Source organism: Muntiacus reevesi, chromosome 2 (assembly GCF_963930625.1).
Source record: "Muntiacus reevesi chromosome 2, mMunRee1.1, whole genome shotgun sequence".
Taxonomy (NCBI): Eukaryota; Metazoa; Chordata; class Mammalia; order Artiodactyla; family Cervidae; genus Muntiacus; species Muntiacus reevesi.
The window spans coordinates 20,435,561-20,457,461 of NC_089250.1; the positions used below are offsets into that span (position 1 = coordinate 20,435,561).

A 21,901-nucleotide genomic window follows, 5' to 3' on the forward strand; every position below is an offset into this window, starting at 1 on the left:
TATTAATAGTCTCCCATTATCACGTCTTAATCATGCATTTTTATTACATGATTTTCTAGGCTTACCTTGCAAGTTATTTTATTCCTACATCCTGTTTCCTTGTTAAAATGATATTATTGATTATTTGGTGGAATAATCTTGACCTTTCAGAATTCCTTGTGGGACTTACAGCATTTCTAAGGATTTCTCATCCTTACAGATAAATGAGTTAGTAACTCCAGGAGCTTAAACTTTAGGACACACCTCAAATCGAAAAACATTTTGACATTAGTAATTTACTGATTTTAAAAGAATACCAAAGTGTTGAAATTTAGAGTTTTCTGGTATTTCCATATTTCCTTCTTCTTTTCCTTTCCTAAACAAAATAAAAGACTATTTATAACTAAGTTTGACCATATTTCCATTTCTGACTTATTATCCTATGAATGTATTTATTTATTTATTAGTTTTTATTTATTTTTAAATTTTTAATAAATTTATTTAATTGGATGCTAACTACAATATTGTAGTGGTTTTGCCATACATTGGTATGAATCCACTATGGGTGTACATGTGTTCCCCATCCTGAACCCCCTCCTACCTCCCTCCCCACCCCATCCCTCTGGGTCTTCCCAGTGCACCAGCCCTGAGCACTTGTCTCATGCATCCAACCTGGACTAGCAACCCGTTTCACATATGATAATATACATATTTCAATGCCATTCTCCCAAATAATCTCACCCTTGCCCTCTCCCAGAGTCCAAAAGACTGTTCTATACATTTGTGTCTCTTTTGCTGTCTCGCACATAGGGTTATCGTTACCATCTTTCTAAATTCCATATATATGCGTTAGTATACTGTATTGGTGTTTTCCTTTCTGGCTTACTTCACTCTGTATAATAGGCTCCAGTTTCATCCACCTCATTAGAACTGATTCAAATGGATTCTTTTTAATATTCCATTGTGTATATGTACCACAGTTTTCTTATCCATTCATCTGCTAATGGACATCTAGGTTGCTTCCATGTCCTGGCTATAATGTATTTAATAGTAGTTGCTGTTTTAGATATATAGAAGCCATTGCAACACCTGTTAATACAATATTTTAGAAGCTATATAGATACAAAAATTTATTAAATTTAAGTATTGACATAAGATACACAAAGTAAACTGGAAAGTTTTTAAGTGAATATTTTACACTATCTATTTATCACATATCAATTTGTATCATATATATATACATCTAAATATACACATAAGTTTTCTTTGTTCTTTCTTTCAAAAACAATTTGACATCAGGAAAAATAACTTTTCCCCATCCATAAATATTATGAAATTCTACCAGAGCATTATGTGCCCATAATTTTTCTATAAATATTTTAATACAGTTGTCCCCCTTAATCAGTGGTTTCCCTTTCTGTGGTTTCAGTTACTTATGGTCAGCTATGATCTGAAAGTAGTAAATGGATAATTCCAGAAGTAAACAATTCATAATTTTTGAATTGCATGCTGTTCTGAGCAGCATGATGAAATCTCCCACTGTCTTGCTCTGTCCTGCTTTGGACGCGAACCGTCCCTTTGTTCACTGTATCCTGCCCCTAGTATCATCTTGGTTATCAAGTTGACAATCATGGTATTACAGTGCTTTTGTTCAATAACTTAATTTCACTTAATAATGGCCCCAAAACATGAGAGTAGTCATTCTGTTAATTTGGATTATGCCAAATGGAAGCTGTAAAGTATTTCCTTTAAGTGAAAAGTTGAAAATTCTTGACCGAATAAAGTAAAACACTTGTATATTGACATTGCTAAGATCTACAGTAAGAAGGAAATACATGAAATTGTCAAGTAGGAAAAAGATTAGTTCTAGTTTACTGTTGCATCTCAAACTACAAAAGTTAATGGCCACAGTGCATGATAAATGCTCACCTAATATGGCAAAGCAATTAAATTTGTACAGTAAGATATTTTGAGAGAGAGAGGCCATATTCACATATTTTTATTATAGTATATTGTTGTAATTTTTCTATATAGTTCACTATTTCTATTTGCTCTGCCTAATTGATAAACTTTATCATTGGTATGTGCAGGAAGAAAACATACTATATATAGGGTTGGTACTATCTGCCAGTTTCAGGCATTCACTGAGAGTCTTGGAACATATCCCCCATGGCTAAGGGGGGACCTCTGTATACGCTATTGTTACATAAAATTTGTTCTGAAGTACTGTTTTAAAAAATGGAAAAGAAAAATTCTAGAACTTCTGTTTCTAGTTATGGTAGATTAATTTGGGACACCCTCTGAGAACATTCTATTCAAAAAGATGTTTAAACCTACTTGAATGCATTGAAGATGTAAGAAGGAAGGGACAGATCAAGTGACCAGTGAGAAGAAAGACCTTGGTAACTGAACCTGGCGTTTAGTACCACTTTATATGTCAACATGGAACTGGTAGTTGAGCATCAGGGTATATAACTTTGAAAGTCTTGTTAGGCAAGGGAACAAGCTGGAGCCCAGGCTGAGTACACTAAATATGGGCTGGGACACCCTGTAGTTTTGTCTGCAGTGCCTAAACTCTGTAGCTAAGAGATCTGTGTGAACTGCAAGGTGTGGTTCCTCAGAGTCTCAAACCCAGTTGCAAATACCCTCAATCTCCGAAGTCAGTTTGTGTAATCCTCAAATATTATTTACTCTTCATGCCCACAGAAACAAACATAAATCTCACTGAAGAAAGGTAATATCTTAGGTCCGAAATTATTTTACCTGTTATTATATACAGTGTCAAGCACTTAGACACCAGTGAGATGAGGCCACAGGAAAGAAAAAGCACAATTAGAACTGAAAGCAAACAAAAATCCCTCCAGATAAAGCAGTTATCAGACGTTGAATTGAAAAGAATTATCTCTAATATGCTCAAAGTTTTTTTTTATATAAAAAAGCTGAGAATTTGAGCAGATAATGAGAAGTTATAAAAAAGAACTAAATGAAATTTCTAAATTCCAACAATAGAATAATCAAAATTCAGAACTCATCAGTGGTTTATCAGCATACCATACACAGTTAATGAGATAAGGGAATTAGTCTTCAGATCAGGAGAAAAAGTGAAGTAAAATATAATAAAATGATTGAAACTACAGAAAAAGAAAAAAAAAAGAATAAGCGTGGGAGAGCAGTGAGAATTTTTAGTGTTATATATTTGGAGTCCCAGGAAAAGAAAAGAAAAGAAAAAAAAAAAAGACTGACAATGTTTATAGAGAGTTTAGCTAAAAGTTTTCAAATTGAAAAGGATACAAAACCATATTTCAAGAAGCCCTATGGGCATGAAAACAATAAAAATGAAAACCATGTGGGGACATCATAGTGAAGTTGCTAAAAATCTATAACAAAGTGAAACATTTTTAAAACAGCGAGAGAAAGGTATAAATCATTGTCAAAGAATGACTGTTAGACTTTTGTAATGGAAACAGTGGAAACCAGAAAAAAATGGAAAGTTATCTCCAGAGTGTTGGGAGAAATCAGCCATCAGTCTCTACTCAGAACATGAGCTTTCTGTTGTTATATAACTACCACAAACTTAGTTTCTTAAGGCAACTTTTATTTATTATCTCTTAGTTCTGTAGGTTGGAAGTCCATATCCATTGCCTTCCCCCTTACCTGCATCCCCTCTCCAGACTAGGACATTTGTTTACCATTGACAAGGTGTATGTTTAATCTGAGAAGGTTTCATCTGATTATTACATCTCTGATCAGTCAAGTTAAGTTTTTAAATGTGTGTAGAAATCTAAATATATAGAAACAAAGTATACTAACAAGACATATTTGAATTTTAACAGCATAGTCATCTCCTAAGGCTCTTCAAAGATAATGATTTTTATCTGAGAACTACAGAACTGCTGCAGTAGTTTCTTAAATTTTACTACTGTTTGAATATTCATTTATTTCCATGGCAATATATCCCATGACAGTAGATGATAAAGTTCGCTTTTCAGGGATGTATGTGGGATAGATATTATACAGTAGCAACAACTTATTTTCATTCTATATGTGCATAACAAAACTCCTGGATCCTATTTTTGGGATTGTCTGAAATAGGAATCAAAAGTATTTGCCTTCTTTGGGATTGAAATAGCATCTACATACTGGAATCTCTGCATATTTATGGGTTATTTGTATTGGTAGGGATGGCTTTTAAAAATACAAAGAGTTAAATATTCTTAGCATTTGTCCCTAGCTTGTCATATTTATCACTATTGTTTGTCACTTTTGAATAGCACTTAATTTTGCTTTCTAAACTTTATTTGAAAGTCTTTATTCTAAGTGTAGCAATTGTGTCTCCATTTTGATGATTTCTATTTGTCTCTATTGAAATATAGTTATCACTTGCTTATTAAAGTTGATGCAACATTTTCAAAATATTTATTTTTAAAAATATTCATACCTTCTCATTGACTTTTGATAACATTTGAAAGTATTCTATAGGCCATATTTTGGGCCAGAAGACCTGATAGAAAACATATTTTTTGAAATCTAGAATCTTAAAAAATAAAAATGTTTATTATGTTACTAGTCATCTAACATTCCTTCCCATGTGGAAAGAGCACTTTCAAAATTAAACATAACTTATCATTAGGTAAAATTGCCTTTACCATGTAAAATTTTATAATTTCATTGAGTGATTTACTTTATACTTTTATCTTTTAAATATATTGCTTGCTTTCTAAATTGTTTTTTTAAAGGACAATCTGTGCAGTTTATTACTGTATCCTTGGATAAAAATATCCAGTGGCCAAGGATCCCAGTGTAATAATCATTAATGGGGCAAATCTTATTTTTCACTGGTGTCTGTAGTAACACCTAAATATCCTCACTAAGCAAATTCAAATCATACCTTTTTGGTTTATCCCTTTTCCAATCTAATGACAATTAAAAGTTATTGTCAACAGTTGCAGAAATACTATTAGAGTAGAAGTCAGAATATCTTATTTCAATCAGTCTCTATGACTTTCTAACTATGTGACCTTGGTTAAGTTAAAAGCTTTCCTAAACCTTCCTTTCTTCCTCTGTAAAACAACAATAATAATACCTTCTCCACATAGCTGTTGTAAAAGTTAGATTTATATAACTCCTACTGTATAGGGTCTGTTACATTAGGTATTCACTACATATTAGTTTTAATTCCACACTATTATTATTAAAACTTCCCCTTCTTTCCCTTTTACTTTTTTCTTCTCTTCCTTCTCCAGAATGTTTTTATGAAAGTTACCTGTTTCTCTCCCTTTTTACTTGCAAATAGGTCATATTATTTTGCCTTCTGCCTATAAGGTGATATATTCAATGCTTTGGGAAATAGTAACTCTACAAACATTAGAAGTGAACATTAATGTTAAAAATCATGGATCTGGATTTTTCAAATATTAAATTTTTTAGAAGTAACTTTTCATGGTTTGGTTTAAAATAGTCTGTAGGAAAAATAAAGCCTTCCAGATAATGTAATAGCAGAGAAACTAGCATAAGTATCGGAATAAATTAGAGCTTTGCAATTCTGTAAGCAATGTGGCGGAATGATGCTGTTTCTTTTTTTTTTTAAGTTTTTTTTTCTTTTTTTTTGATGAGGATAGTTTTTTAAAATCTTTATTGAGTTTGTTACAATATTGCTTCTGTTTTATGTTTTGGTTTTTTTCACTGCGAGGCATGTGGGCTTAACTCCCTGACCAGGGATCAAACCTGCACCCCCTTGCATTGTAAGGTGACATCTTAACCACTGGACTGCCAGGGAAGTCCCAATGCTGTTTCTTAGAAAAATATTTGGAAAATATTCTTAAATTGTTGATTTTACCTATCAATTTCCAGTATGAAAAGCACAGTTCTGATTTTTTTTCTTGGAGGGGATCAGATAACATCCTTTTCTTCTTCAAATAAAACTTTACATAGGGAAATGTGACAAGGTGATTCCCATTGAGCTCTGTCTACCCTTTTAAACATGTGATCACCTTCAAGAGTCTACTGAAAAGCTGTGTTTTTGTTTTTCAGTTACCGAATGTGACTTTGAAACAGATAGCTGTGGTTGGTTTGAAGCAGCCTATGGTGATGATTTTGAGTGGACCTGGAGCTCTAGAAGTAACCTCTCTGCTGAATTTGAGGGTCAGGCTCCACCTCGAGATCACACTCACAACACATCTCAAGGTAAGACGCCTGCAGAGGTTCTCCGAACCTACACACTTTCCCCAGCTAACGATGGTTTGACCTAATGATTCATCAGCTTAATGATCGTGTGAAAGAGATCACATTCAATAGAAACTATATACCACGTTTTGAATTTTGACCATTTCTGGGATAATGATACACCTGTGATGCTCTCTCCTGATGCTGGGAAGAGGCAGAGATGTGGCTCCCAGGCAGCCACGTGATCATCATGATGGATAATTGATACAGTTACAGCTGTTCTGTTTTTCACTTCCAGTGAAAAATGAATAAACAATGAATAAACAGTCATTTATTCATTCAATAAATGACATGCAATATCCAACACTGTAGTATGAAATGGACTTTGTGTTAGATGATTTTGTCTAACTGTGGGCTAATGTAAGTGTTCTAAGCATGGTTAAGGGAGGTAAGGCCAAACTGTGATGTTCAGTAGGTCAGGTGTATTAAATGCCTTTTGAACCTCGATATTTTCTTTTTTAAAAAAACTTTTTATTTGCCTAGGGTTGATTTACAGTGTTCTGTTAGTTACAGGAGTATAGCAAAGTGAATCATTTATACATATATCTGATGTATATAATTTAAAATACATGTATTTAAGAAAACTTCAGTTTACATTGGAGTATGGCCAATTAATAGTGTTGTGATAGTTTCAGGTGGACAGCAAAAGGACTCAGCCATACATCTACATGTATCCATTCTTCCCCCAAACACCCCTCCTATCCAGGCTGCCATGTGACATCAAGCAGAGCTCCCTGTGCTGTATGCACTAGGTCCCTGTTGGTTATCCATTTTAAACATAGCAGAGTGTATATGTCTATATCCACTCTTTTTTAGTTTCTTTCCCCATATAGGCCACTACAGAGTATTGAGTAGAGCTCCCTGTGCTATGACTTTGATATTTTTAACGTACAATGGGCTTATGAGACATAACTTCATCTTTAGTCAAGGGAGATCTGTATTTCAGTTTACCTTTGCTCAAGTCTGGGAAGAAAAAGAGAGGCAGTAAAGTTCTATGATACTACAACATAGGACAGTGTGGAGTAGGAAATGGCAACCCACTCCCATATTCTTGTCTGGGAAATCCCATGGACAGAGGAGCCTGGCAGGCTACAGTCCAGGGGGTCAACAAAGTGTTGGATACAACCAAGCAACTAAATAATAATAGAACAGTTGAATATTATCTATTGTACTTATGTTGTCAAAAAAGAAATGCTCCTTTACAGGTTCTGGGAATGGAGTATAGATATATTCTTGGCTGAATTAATGGAAACTACCAGTTGTTTTTGGCATCATTTTGGCCCAGCTCTAGATAATAGTTGAGTACTCATAAAAGCAAATTTGCTAACAATCACTTTTATTGATTTTTCATTGTTGTATAGTCTTCAGTGTAGGGGTTACAGATGTCTCATTTTAGAATTTAGTAGGTTACGTTATGATTTCTTCTTATTTTCCAATAGGGCACTTTATGTTCATTCTGAAGAAAAGCAACAGCTTATCACAAATTGCTAAACTCCAGAGCCCAACTTTCAGCCAGACAGGACCAGGATGCATTCTTTCCTTCTGGTAAATATTGAAAACAATGGTCAATTACTCTAGCAGCCTGGCAGTTGCAAGCATATACTTGCATATACTCGATACTGTCATTTTTCCTGTAATTTGGCTTTATTTTAAAAATAGCTATTGCATTAGATCCATACATTTAGCATTTTACTTAGGAGCACGTTATCAGTATTTAATATGTTCTTTCTTAAAATAAAAGGGACTCTTCCTCCAACAGTGGATTATAATTTAATTAACACTGCTTCCTGAATTCTGGACTGAGCTCCTTGAGAGAGGTTCCCAGGGTCCTGAGAGTCAGAGTGTGCACCTGAGCAGATAAGCTCTTTCAAATGGGTGGCCGCAGTAGTAAATAAAGGCGTCTATTGTGAGAACTCATTTTTGATTGACCGTTGACTGAGTAAAAGTCACACAATTAGTCGTTTCCAGAAATTATTTCCATTTCTTGTGTTTGTTCTCTTTCAGGTTTTATAACTATGGCCTGTCAGTGGGGGCAGCTGAGTTACAGCTACACATGGAAAATTCCAGCGAGTCCACGGTACTCTGGAGAGTATTGTATAACCAGGGTAACCAGTGGTCACAGGCAGTTGTTCAGCTTGGACGTCTTACTCAGCCCTTCCATTTGTTGCTACATAAAGTCAGTCTTGGCATTTATGTTGGTGTCTCAGCTATTGATGATATCAAATTTGAAAACTGTATTCTTCCACCCGCCTCGAAGAGCTGCAAAGGGCCAGATTACTTCTGGTGTCTGCACACTAGGGCTTGTGTGAAAAAACTTCAGTTGTGTGATCTGGTGGATGATTGTGGTGATTATACTGATGAGGTCGATTGTGGTAAGTATCTTTCTTTCTGGTCCCTCTTACTCATTTTTAAAAAATTATTTAATTGAAAGATAATTGCTTTATAATATTGTGCTGGTGGTGGTGGTTTATTTGCTAAGTCATGTCTGACTCTTTGTGGGCCCATGGGTTGTAGCCCGCCAGGCTCCTCTGTCCATGGGATTCTCCAGGCAAGAATACTGGAGTGGGTTGCCATTTCCTTCTCCAGGGGATCTTCCTGATCCAGGGATCAAACCTGTGTATCCTTCATTTCAAGCAGATTATTTACTGACCGAGCCACTAGGGGGGAAGCCTAGTGTTGGTTTCTGCCATACACTGACATGAATCAGCCATAGGTATACATTTTGATGGTGGTGATCTTGATCAGCTCATTGTTTTCCTAGTCCATCAAGACAAAGGCCCTAAGCATTGTTCCAAAGTTGAATGAATGTTTTGTGTGATTAATTAGTCAGTCATCAGTATTTATTATGTAGATTTATGAACTAGATACTAGAGATACAGTGATGAGCACAATTACACAGAGTCCCTGACCCCATGGAGCTTACAGTCTCATTGAGGGGATAGATATTATTCACATATTTAAAAAATATTTCTAAAATGACAGGAGCTTTGACAGGACTTAAAAATGCTGTGACTTTATATAAGTACGGCTTTGGACTTTCTAGAAATGGTGACTTAACTGAGATCTGAAAAATAGTAAGTAAATTAAGACGTGCAAAACCTGGTGCATGACCGCACAGCAGCTGCAAGATACCCAGTATGGCTGGAGCAAGGCATTGAGGGAGACCTTGGATGCAACATAAAGATGGAGATGAAGGGGGAGGCCAGATAATCAGATCTTTGTAGACCATTTTAAGAAAGTTTTTCCCCATTTGAAGGTTTTTAAGAAGGAAGGTAATATAATATGGTTGTTTTAAAAATTTAAGATTTAAAAATGTCACTGTGGATACAGTGTAATGAGTGGATTAGAGGAAAGTGGGTCATATTTATTAGGAGTCTGTAGCAGCAGCTCCCAGGAGAGGGGATGGCAGCCTCTCTCCAGTGACAGTGGTGGAGATGCAGGGACTAAAGTTTGGGGGAGGGACCTTTAGGAAGGACATTGGATGATGTCTTAGATATAGGGACCAGAGAGTGAGATGTTAAAGTCCTGAATTTCTGATTTAATTTACCAAAAAGTTGATGGTATCTGATCATTGCGTACCTCTTGCAGTTTAATAAACCTGGTTCTTTGTAGTGCCAGATGCATTCGTTTCTGAAAATGAATCACAAGCTAAGAGAGGTTTTTCTTTTTTAATTACCAAAATCTATCAAGGAAAGTTTGCATCTTTCTTTGTCCAGAAATAGCAACAATCCTTAAAATTCAATCTATGTGCCTATTAAATTGGCAGCCTTATCATAAACCAAAGGAAAGCCATCAAATACTTGGAACATCATAGGAAACATTACATTGAGAAATTCCCATATAAATCATTGTGGAGAACTTTGCATGTTTGTGGTGTTTAATACAGTCAAGCACATTAAAGTTAGAATTGCCATGCAGCTTGTTACACAACTAATAATTTTAGTGCGTATAAATGAAATTGATGATTTCAACCAATGGCTGTTACAAGAAGCATTGCTTGTCCTAAAGGTAATTTATTTTTGCAAATTTAGAAAGCCTTTTCATCTTTTTCACTCACTTCAAGTCCCACTCCTTGAAAGATGTTGACCTATTACTAAAGATGAGCAAATTATCCTTCAAACTTCACAGTATTAACTGAGTAGAATAGGATTTTGAAAGTATGGCTATAATATCCAAATATTTCTTCTGACTAAATATTAACAAGAGGAAACAATAGTGACTGTCACTTTCTCTCATAGCCTTCCATCTAGACATAGTAATTTTTAAAAATATGTTTAATTGGACGATAATTTCTTTACAATGCTGCGCTGGTTTCTGCTGTACAGCACTGTGAATCAGCCATAAGAATATAAATCGACATAGTAATTTTTTTTAATGGAGACTTTAATTTTTTTTTTTTTTTTTTTAGCTTTTATTTATTTATTTTTTGGCTGTGCCATGTGGCATTGCAGGATCTTAGTTCCCTGATCAGGGATCAAACCTGTGCCCCTTACAGTGGAAGTGTGGAGTTTTAATCACTGGGCCACCAGGGAAGTCCCTAGATTTAGTACTTCATTAACACCGAATGCATTAGTCATCCAGAAATCAATGCTTTATTTCCTGAAGTATGCGTGAAACGTGGTCTTTCATTTCAGGGTGGGGCTATAATGCCTTCCATTTTGAAATAAAGATTGAGCATGCAGTCAGTCTGAAGACAGGCAATGTGAAAAAATCTGTTGGCTTTAGTGCAGTTTTATGTCAAAATCTCAGTTGCTTGACATCCCCCTTCTGCTGCACAGCCCCAAACTGACACTTGCAGAGGACCTGCGGGGCCCGGTTCACGTCACAGCTGCGCTTGATTAGTCACAAGTGAGGAAATATCAAAGGAAAGCTCATCTCCCATTTGACATTTACTCTCTTGGTTCCCTTCATTAGGTCTAAGCTCCTGTTCTCTAGGTTTCGAGACAGATGATTTGTTCTTGCCTGGCTGCGTTTACTCACGTATGCTTTTATTTATTGTTTCAGAATATTTGTTCACCTTTGGTGCCAAGTGCCTTAGTAAGATGAATAGAGGACAGCTGATGTTTGTCGTTCAAAAATATGAACTTATGTAAATGAAGTTAAAATGTGGAATCTTCATTGATTCTAAATCCTGTCCCTTCTACCCAAATAATGTCAAACGTATTTTCTATCCCATTTATTCTGAACAGATACTTGGTGTCAACAGAATTGTCACATCTTAAAAAATGAATACATTCCAATATTATCCTACAACTGTAGGTAGAGTGTTGAGTGGATAAGGGACTGACTAATTCTTTAAAAGTGCTTTGGGTCCTTCTACTGACTGAAGGGAGTTGAAAGTTTAAAAGCACCAGGGACTTCCCTGGTGGTCCAGTGGCTAAGACTCCATGCTCCCAATGCGGGGGGCTCGGGTTCAATCCCTGGTCAGAGAACTAGGTCCCACATGCTGCAGCTAAGCATTTGCATGCCACAACTAAGACCAGGTGAAGCCAAATAAATAGATAAGTAAAACATTTTAAAGTATCAGCTCAAAGGAGCTACAATCCAGTGAGTAGAAAAGATTACCACTGAGGAGACACAGCTAAGAGCTGATGAGGCATACAGCATAAGAGGCATAGATAGAGGGAAAAGGAGAGGTGAGATGTTTAGGGCATGCTGACAAATTAGTGCATGCCAAGGACAAAGACAGTTGTGGATGAACAGGAAGTAATTTTATTTGGGAATAGTGAAACTTGAAAGATAGAGTTTAGATTTAAGTTGAGATTAAATAAGTAAATATGAAAGGATTTTGAATAGAGAAGAGAAATGATAAGCTACCATTTAAGTATGGTCATTGTGGTACGAAGGTGGGATATTTGGAACTGGGGTGGGATGGATCCAGAGAGAAGAATTCGATTTTAGAGTGAAGTCTGGAAAATACCTGCCTCAGAATCATCTTGGGTACTTATTAAAAACTGGGCTTCCTTCCATACCTTACACAGTGTTTATACAGGACTTTACCACGGAATAAATAACTTTACCATTCACCCCAGAGCATTTCAAAAGGTTGAGCACTAGTATGATTCTTGTCAACTGTGCATGTTAGAACTACCAAGGGAGCTAGTAAAATATGGGTGCACAATTTGGACCAATTAAATCAACATTTCTGGAGCTGAATTTGAACTTTAATTTTTTTAATGTTCACTGGTGATTGGAGCATTCAGCTGAAGTTGAAATCCATGGAGACAGAAGTTTGTTGCAGTGAGCCAGCTGTGGGGTAGTGATCATTTCCCTAAGTTTGGGATAGTGCTACAAGGCAGGGGACGGGTATAAAAGGCATTTACAAAATAATGGCCGAAGTGATTCCACCTCCATCTATAAACTATTATTGCTTGATGTAATAGCTAAGATTTACTCTTCTTAAAAGTTTGCTCTAATGTTGCATTAAAAAAGATTAGAATGGTTTAACTTGGCAGAAGCAAAGGAGCAACTAGTATTCCCATTCATAGTTATTTTGGTCCTTAATGATCTTTTGATTTTATTTAATGCCCATTTCAGTACCTGAACTTCAGTGTAACTTTGAAAATGGAATTTGTAACTGGGAACAAGATACAGAAGATGATTTCGACTGGACCCGGTACCAGGGCCCAACATCAACGCTTAATACAGGACCGATGAAGGATAACACTTTGGGCACAGCTCAAGGACACTATCTGTACATCGAAACTTCTGAACCACAGGTTTTCCAGCACCGAGCTGCTCTGCTCAGCCCTATCCTTAACGCCACTGATGCAGAGGGCTGCACCTTCCGCTTGTACTACCACATGTTCGGAAAGCACATTTATAGGCTGGCCGTCTACCAGCGAGTCTGGAACAATACAAGAGGACAGCTGCTATGGCATATATTTGGGAACCAAGGTCCCATTTGGATACGGAAATCTCTCAGCCTTTTCAGCAGGCAGCCTTTTCAGGTATGGACAATGGCTTTCACAAGGTATATTCAAAATAAGCGTCAGAACATTTAAGGAATATGAAAGATTTCTGTGTTTTTGAATTAAAAGTGAAGTTTGGTCAGTTGGTTTGACACACATTTATCATTTAATTAAGGGTGTACCCAAACTCATTACGTTGTCTTCCTCCTTGACTACCTCCAGTAACGTGTGATTGAAATTTCTACAGGTGGACACATGGCATTGGACACAGCTGTAGGTTCTTCCAATCTAAGTCATTGTTGTGCTGAAATGAAAAACCTGGAGGAAAAAAAAGTTTGGCTGAATCTCTAGTCTTCTGCCAAAAGTTCAGACTCTTAAATTTGTTATTTTGAATCTCTCATTTGACTTCCTCACATTTTGTAGGTAAGGAGCAAAAATCCAGGAAGATAGCACACATTGTTGGAAGAGCTATTCTGGGGCAGAACCAGACTTTGAATCTAGGTTTCCTTCCTTTTGGTGGAATATTCTTTAAATCTTTCCTACCTTCTTCTAAAAGTCAAAGTTTCAATAGCAAGTTCAAATGCTTATGTGCTTTTACAGTTTTGTAAAGGGCTTTGGCATACTTTGTTTGATTCAGCAATTCCCTGAAGTGGGTAAGTCAAAGACCCTTGTTGCCAGTTTTATAGATAAGAAGGAAAAAACTCAAGTTGTTTTTTGTGCTGTGCTTCATCACTCAGTCATGGCTGACTCTGCGACCCCATGGACTGTAGCTTGCCAGGCTCCTCTGTCCATGGGGATTCTCCAGGCAGGAATACTAGAGCGGGTTGCCTGCCATGCCCTCCTCTGGGGGATCTTCCCAAACCAGGGATCAAACCCAGGTCTCCTGCATTGCAGGTGGATTCCTTACCATCCAAGCCACCAGGGAAGCTGAAGGACAGTGGAGTGGACAGCCTCTCCCTTCTCCAGGTGATCGTCCCAACCCAGGGATCAAGCCAGGGTCTCCTGTGTTGCAGGTGGATTCTTTGTCAGCTGAGCTCCTGGCCAGATAGATGGAGAGCAGAAAAACAGGAACTTGTTCTAGAACCCATGATGTCTATTTAATTCACGCTCATTCTGTTTCTTCTTTTTTTTCTTAAATAATGCATTTTTTTATTCTGCTTAAAAAATAATTTTATTTATTTTTGGCTCTGCTGGATCTTCATTGCTGCACAGGCTTTTTTCTAATTGCAGCGAGTGGGAGTTACTCTCTAGTTGAGGTCTGTAGGCTTCTCATTGCACTGGCTTCTCTTATTGCAATGCATGGGCTCCAGGGTGTGTGGGCTTCAGTAGTTGTAGTGCATGGGCTCGGTAGTTGTGGCTCCCAGGCTATAGAGCACAGCCTCAATCATTGTGGTCCACAGGCTTAGTTGCTTCATGGCATGTGGGCTCTTCCCTGATCAGGGATTGAACCTGTGTTTCCTGCATTGGCAGGCACATTCTCTGCCACTGAGCCACCAGGGAAACCCTCATTCTCTTTCTGATGCATCATATAGCCTGTTGTATGTAGCAGTGTTGAATATTTGTTTTTTCCTTCTGGTCAAATAGACATGCGTATAATATATTGGAAGAAACTTCTTATCTATACTGGCTAAACTTTTTTTTGGCATATTCTAAACGTCTCAGTTAGCCAGTTGAAAGCACTATCTTTATCTAAATGTCTCGAGTGAAGAATTTTATAGCCAAGAACTTAGCTGCAGGCCACCTGAGCTCCTAACCATCATAGCTGTCCATTGTATGTGGCTCAGTAGATAACACACTGGGAGTGGTGTTTTGTCCTGATAGACATAAGCTGACATCACGAAACCTAATCTGCAGGGTGCAGAGTGATATCTTGTTGTCCTGCCCAATGGTAAGATCCATATAATCATGTGAAATGAAATTGAAGAGGGTTTTTTGACTTTTATTTAATAATGACTCATCCACTTCAAGTTAATTCTTAATGTCTAATGAGGTCGGTTGTAATTTGGGCTTAACTAGTATTTAAATGGATAAACTTTCCTTGTGATGTTTACTCAATAATTGCTTTTCACTTAGAGAATTGAGCTTATGGTTTCTGGAGGGGGATGGGTGGGGAGAAGGGATTGTTAGGGCATTTGGATATACACACTGCTATATTTTGAGTGGATAACCAACAAGGACCTACTGTATAGTACACAGAACTCTGTTCAGTGTTACATGACAGCGTGGATGGGAGGGGAGTTTGGGGGAGAGTTCAGTTCAGTCGCTCAGTCATGTCCGACTCTTTGTGACCCTATGAACCGCAGCAGGCCAGTCCTCCCTGTCCATCACCAACTCCCGGAGTCCACCCAAACCTATGTCCATTGAGTCAGTGATGCCATCCAACCATCTCATCCTCTGTCATCCCCTTCTCCTTCTGCCCTCAATCTTTTCCAGCATCAGGGTCTTTTCAAATGAGTTAGCTCTTCGTATCAGGTGGCCAAAGTATTGGAGTTGCAGCTTCAAAATCAGTCCTATTGATGAATACCCAGGACTGATCTTTAGGGTAGACTGGTTGGATTTCCTTGCCATCCAAGGGACTCTCAAGAATCTTCTCCAACACCACAGTTCAAAAGCATGAATTCTTTGGTGCTCAGCTTTCTTTATATTCCAACTCTCACATCCATACATGACCCCTGGAAAAACCGTAGCCTTGACTAGATGGACCTTTGTTGGCAAAGTAATGTTTCTACTTTTTAATATACTGTCTAGGTTGGTCATAACTTTCCTTTCAAGGAGTAAGCGTCTTTTAATTTCATGGCTGCAAAAGAGTGGATACATTAAATATATGTCTGAGTCCCTTTACTGTCCACCTGAAACTACCACAATGGTGTTAATCAGTTGTACCCCAGTACAAAATAAAAGTGAAAAGAAAACAAAAATTGATTTTCAGGAGAAAATCAGCTTTGCACGGGAGTGGCTTCAGAGTCAGATGACCATGGAACTAACCACAGATTCCTTTGGTTATGAATCTAAAGCATAAATATTTAGATTTGAAACCCATCCCGGATTACACAGAGTACTCTGTTTGATTTTATCCAAGGGTTCTTTTTTTTTAATGAATTTTAGGCATGAAAAGATTAAATCAGAGATTCTGCATGCTGTGTAGATTAATGGTTTAAGATAACAAGGATTGAGACTGTTTTAAGCAATAGGATGTTTGTTCATTGAATGATGGATATACATAGTTTCTGTTCTACTGAGCTAAAGTGGTAACAACCAACATTTTTGTTAACTGTGATATTGTAGTGAAATTACCTAGTATCATGCCCAGGAATTAATAGGTACTCACTAAATATTTGGTTAATAGAAAAATTTAAAGGTTTTCCAGGATCATTCATTTAAAATGAAATACATAGGGTAGAACCAGATTGTGCATGCAGGTATAGGAATTATTTGTCTTATTAATGTCAGTTTAAATTATCATCCACTGCTTTTATGTGTGGTATGACCAGTAAAAGTTCAGCAAGTTACTGCATATTCAACTTCAGGTCAACCTTCTACCTAGTTTTTATTATGAGATTTTTGACATTTGATTGATAACTATGCATAGTGAATGTATAGTCAAGCTAATTCAAATATCAATGTGCTTCATTCCTGAAAGTTTCCTAATATCCCTTTTTAAAAATTGATTTTTGACTTCACTGGGTGTTCACTGCTTTACCCAGGCTTTCTCTAGTTGTGGTGAGCTGGGGCTACTCTTGGTTGCAGTGCATGGGCTTTTCATTGCAGTCGCTTCTCCTGTTGCAGACCACGTGCTCTAGAATGCACGGCCTTCTGTGGTTGCAGCATACGGGCTCTAGGACCTAAGGGCTTCAGTAGTTGCAGCTTGAGGGTCTTACAGTGCAGGCATAGTAGTTGCGGCACACAGGCTCGGCTGCTTTGCAGCGTGTGCAATCTTCCCGGGCCAGGGACCGAACCCATGTCCCCTGCATTGGCAGGTGGATTCTTATCCACTGTGCCACCAGGGAAGTTCCTGATACCCCTTTGTAATATCTCCTGGTCCTCACTTCCATCCCTGGACAACCACTGAACTTTCAGTGTATATTAACTTACGCCGCTCAAACTGTTACATAAGTCAAATTGTATGGCATGTACTTTTTTCTGACATATTTCATTCTGTATAATTATTTTGAGATTCATTTTATTACCAAATATATCAATACTTCATTTCTTTCTATTGTTAAATGGTATTCCACGATATGGATAGAGCAGTTTTTCCATTCTTCTTGGCAGGGATTCAATATCAGCAGTGTTCACTGATAAGTATTGCAAAAACCTAGTTTAAAGTTGTGAGAGTTGGACTATAAAGAAAGCTGAGCACTGAAGAATTCATGCTTTTGAACTGTGGTGTTGGAGAAGATTCTTGAGAGTCCCTTGGACTGCAACTAGTTTAAAGAAACTCACTAGTTTAAAGAAACTTATTAATTCTTTGGCACCACAGGAACCAGGACTTACAAGCTTCTGCTCACTTATTCCTAACATGGCCTTGTTTTCTGAAGTATATATTTATATATGAAATTGGCCCAAGGGGAGGACATGAACTTTCAAAGAAAAAAATTCTCCAGGTGATATCCCATCATTAAAATATTAAGAAATTGGAAAAAAAAAAAAAAAAAGATTCTTTGGCTAGACCTCTTAACACCACAGAACTGTCTGACTAAATCTGAAAGAATTCTATAGTGTTCTGGTAACATCCCTCAGTACTAAAGAGAATTTTCCACTGGTGGGTTTTGTGAAAAGAGTGAACAATCTCATCCATAATCATGATTTATTCTTTTCATTTGTGGGATGTAGCTTTAAATCCTAAATGGTGCATCATTTTTCAGTACTTCTAGGAAAAATGTTTCATAAGTTATATTGTAAATAAAATAGGACCATATTTAATAATGTTAGGTTGATTCCACTTTTCATGAAATTGTATACAGAAGTGCTACAAGTATAAATTATTTATGCAGCCTCATGTAACATTTTTCTTCCAAGCTTCTAGTGGAGTTGTTAGAATTTACATTGAAAGGTTTGGGATGGAATCTGCTGGCTTGGAGCCTGTATAAGTAGCGCTCATAGATTTGTTGCTTACTGAAGAGTATACTGAATCTTATTTTACAGTCTTAAGTTTCTCATAGGCTGTCTTCTTCTGCTGAACTCAAATATAACCACAGCTTAATGTGTCAGCTCCTTCTCACATCCTGATCCAAAGTGATGAGCTTGGTTTCCAGTGGGAAGAAAGTGCGGGTGAGAAAGGGAGAAGAAAAGGTTAGGTAGAGAATATTACAAGAATGCAAGGGCCAGAAAGGAAGTCTCATTCTTTAATCAATCCATTATTTAAATTCTGCTTTACTTGTTACGACTTCTGTAATACTAAATGACATCTAATATTTTGGATCCTCTAAAGTTACAGTAGAATATTAATGAGTCATCAAACTTTGAAAATATGCTTTATATATTTGTAATACATGTGTTATATATTATGGGTCATGAAGTATTGACAAATCATAGAAATTAATACATGCTATATAAAGTGAAAGTGTTAGTCGCTCAGTCACGTGTGACTCTTTGCAACCCCATGGACTGTAGCGATAAGAAAAAGAGCAAGTTTGAATGTTTTACTGGATTGGCCAAAAAGTTTGTTCAGAGTTTTCTCTGTGATCTTTTCCATAACATCCAGTGTGTCTTATTCCCTTTTAGTCTGTGGCCTATTTGAAACTTCATGTAACTCTGCTTCGGTTTTTTGTTTCTTTTTCTCCCTGGTGTTGCATATATGAACCATTCAGTTCCTTTCTAATCATACTTGCAACTCCTTTTATCCTCCCTTCTGGCTAGAGGAGTAAGATGGAGGCAGAAAATGTAGATGCAGTGTAGGGGGTTGCCATGTCTGGTTTGGCAGATTTTGCCCCAGCAAGGCTATACAGCTGAGGGGCTCTGAGTGGGGTTGGTATCTCAGTTGTGGGATTTATTTGCCATTCTGGAATTTGTGCAAAAGTGCTGGCTATGCTGCCAGCTGCCTTGCTGGCCTCTTGACAACGTTTTTAACTACACTTTTGTGAAACTGCAGTATGAAGAAGAGTGCATTAGATTATCAGGGCAGAATTATTTTGCTAAAAGCAAAACTGTAGATAGCACACTGGATATGAGCCTTCTTATTCAGACAGTGTCTGTGTATTTATCTGGACAAACAAAAACAATAGCTTATTCCCATCTGATGTATTGTTCACCCTCTAGGAATAAACTCTGTGAAATGTCTTTCAAGTGTGTTTTTTTTTCTGCTGATCCAGACTCATTTTAATCATGTGTAACATTTCAGATTTGACTTTTCTCTGCAAATGTGTGTGTGTGTGTGTGTTTAACAATATAACGTATTGAACCAAATAGTTTTGCTTGTTTTTATTGATGACACATGATTTTGGCTTTTACCTTCAGTAGAAAATCAATGTGTCATAGCGCTCACTAAGAAAAAGGTATGGGACCTGTTTGTAATTCTTTGTCAGATGATTGCTTTATCTTGATTTATGCCTTTAAACTTTTCTCATTCAGCAGAAAATATCATGGTGATATCTGTGAGAGCAAAGCGATCTATACCAATTTATGCACTGAGTGCAGCCTCCTTCCAGAATTGTTTATGGAACATATCAACTCAGTAGATTAGGGACACAATGCCTTATTCCTTCTTAAATATGTCAGATTAATGATTTTGGTGCATATCCAAATTTTTATATTGAAATTTTTAGTGAAAATGTTCCTTTATCAAATAAAAGGTGATTGAAGATGGTTATTATCCTAGGGTATTCAAGGGCTTCCCAGAAATTTGGGGTCTGAAAAGAAACTCAGGATTCTTGGTCTTAGCAAGATTTCACTCTGTGTTATCAGGATTATCATTTGGACTGCTCTAGGGCCTCTTCTGGAATTATATTCAAAATAGCATTGTCAACTATGGCCAAAAGGAAATCTGATTATAAACTTTTGAAATATAATTTCTTGGACTAGAATTCAAGAAATCATCTTCCAAGTAACTTTTTTTTTTTTAAATTTACTCCAAACACACATTGTAGTTTACTTTGTCTTGTCATAATCTGTGCTGAAAACAGTATTTCATTGTTACCATCTTGAACTTTTTATTGAATTAAAAAATGACTAGGCTGTTTTGTGCTTGTGTAGAAGAGGTCTTTACATTTTATGTTATAAAACGTACTGCCAAGGGGAGGAAAAGAACACGGATGAATGCAATTCTTTAAAATGTTTAAGGTTCATTCAGTTCAGTTGCTCAGTCCTGTCTGATTCTTTGCAACCCCATGGGCTGCATCTTACCAGGCCTTCCTGTCCATTACCAACTCCAGAAGTTTACTCAAACTCATGTCCATTGAGTTGGTGATGCCAACCAACCATATCATACGCTGTCGTCCCCTTCTCCTCCCGCCTTCAATCTTTCCCAGCATCAGGGTCTTTTCAAATGAGTCTGTTCTTCGAATCAGGTGACCCAAGTATTGGAGCTGGAGCTCCAGCATCAGTCCTTCCAATGAATATTCAGGACTGATTTCCTTTAGGATGGACTTGTTAGATCTTGTGGTCCAAGGAACTCTCAAGAGTCTTCTCCAACACCATAGTTCAAAAGCATCAATTCTTCAGCACTCAGCTTTCTTTACAGTCCAACTCTCACATCCATACATGACTACTGGAAAAACCATAGCTTTGACTATATGGACCTTTGTTGGCAAAGTAATGTCTCAGCTTTTTAATATGCTGTCCTTGTTGGTCATAACTTTCCTTCCAAGGAGCAAGTGTCTTTTAATTTCATGGCTGCAGTCACCATCTGAAGTGATTTTGAAGCCCCCAAAAATAAAGTTAGCCACTGTTTCCACTGTTTTCCCATCTATTTGTCATGAAGTGATGGGACCAGATACCATGATCTTAGTTTTCTGAATGTTGAGTTTTAAGGCAACATTTTCACTCTCCTCTTTCACTTTCATCAAGAGGCTCTTCAGTTCCTCTTTTCTTTCTACCACAAGGGTGGTGTCATCTGCATATCTGAGGTTATTGGTATTTCTCCCAGCAATCGTGATTCCAGCTTGTGCTTCATTCAGCCCAGCGTTTCTCATGATGTACTCAGCATATAAGTTAAATAAGCAGGGTGACAATATACAGCCTTGATGTACTCCTTTTCCTATTTGGAACCAGTCTGTTGTTCCATGTCCAGTTCTAACTGTTGCTTCCTGATCTGCATACAGGTTTCTCAAGAGGCAGGTCAGGTGGTCTGGTATTCCCTTCTCTTTCAGAATTTTCCACAGTTTGGTATGATCCACACAGTCAAAGGCTTTGGCATAGTCAATAAAGCAGAAATAGATGTTTTTCTGGAACTCTCTTGCTTTTTCAATGATCCAACAGATGTTGGCAATTTGATTTCTGGTTCCTCTGCCTTTTCTAAAACCAGCTTGAACACCTAGAATTTCATGGTTCACGTACTGTTGAAGTCTGGCTTGGAGAATTTTGAGCATTACTTTGTTAACTTGTGAGATGAGTGCAATTGTGTGGTAGTTTGAACCTTCTTTGGGATTGCTTTTCTTTCATATTGGAAAGAAAACTGACCTTTTCCAGTCCTGTGGCCACTGCTGAGTTTTCCAAATTTGCTGGCATATTGAGTGCAGCACTTTCACAGCATCATCTTCAGGATTTGAAATAGCTCAACTGGAATTCCATCACCTCCACTAGCTTTGTTCGTAGTGATGCTTTCTAAGGTCCACTTGACTTCACATTCCAGG

At 37.3% G+C, this 21,901-nt stretch overlaps 1 protein-coding gene across 1 annotated transcript in view; it reads left to right on the forward strand.

The window, feature by feature from the left end:
• Positions 1–21,901, forward strand: part of MALRD1 (MAM and LDL receptor class A domain containing 1) — a 512,511-nt gene that overhangs the window by 104,922 nt on the left and 385,688 nt on the right. The window contains exons 15-18 of the mRNA XM_065919555.1: positions 6,010–6,162; positions 7,641–7,746; positions 8,206–8,573; positions 12,739–13,151. Coding sequence (XP_065775627.1) covers positions 6,010–6,162; positions 7,641–7,746; positions 8,206–8,573; positions 12,739–13,151 — 1,040 coding nt within the window. The remainder of the gene's footprint in view (positions 1–6,009; positions 6,163–7,640; positions 7,747–8,205; positions 8,574–12,738; positions 13,152–21,901) is intronic.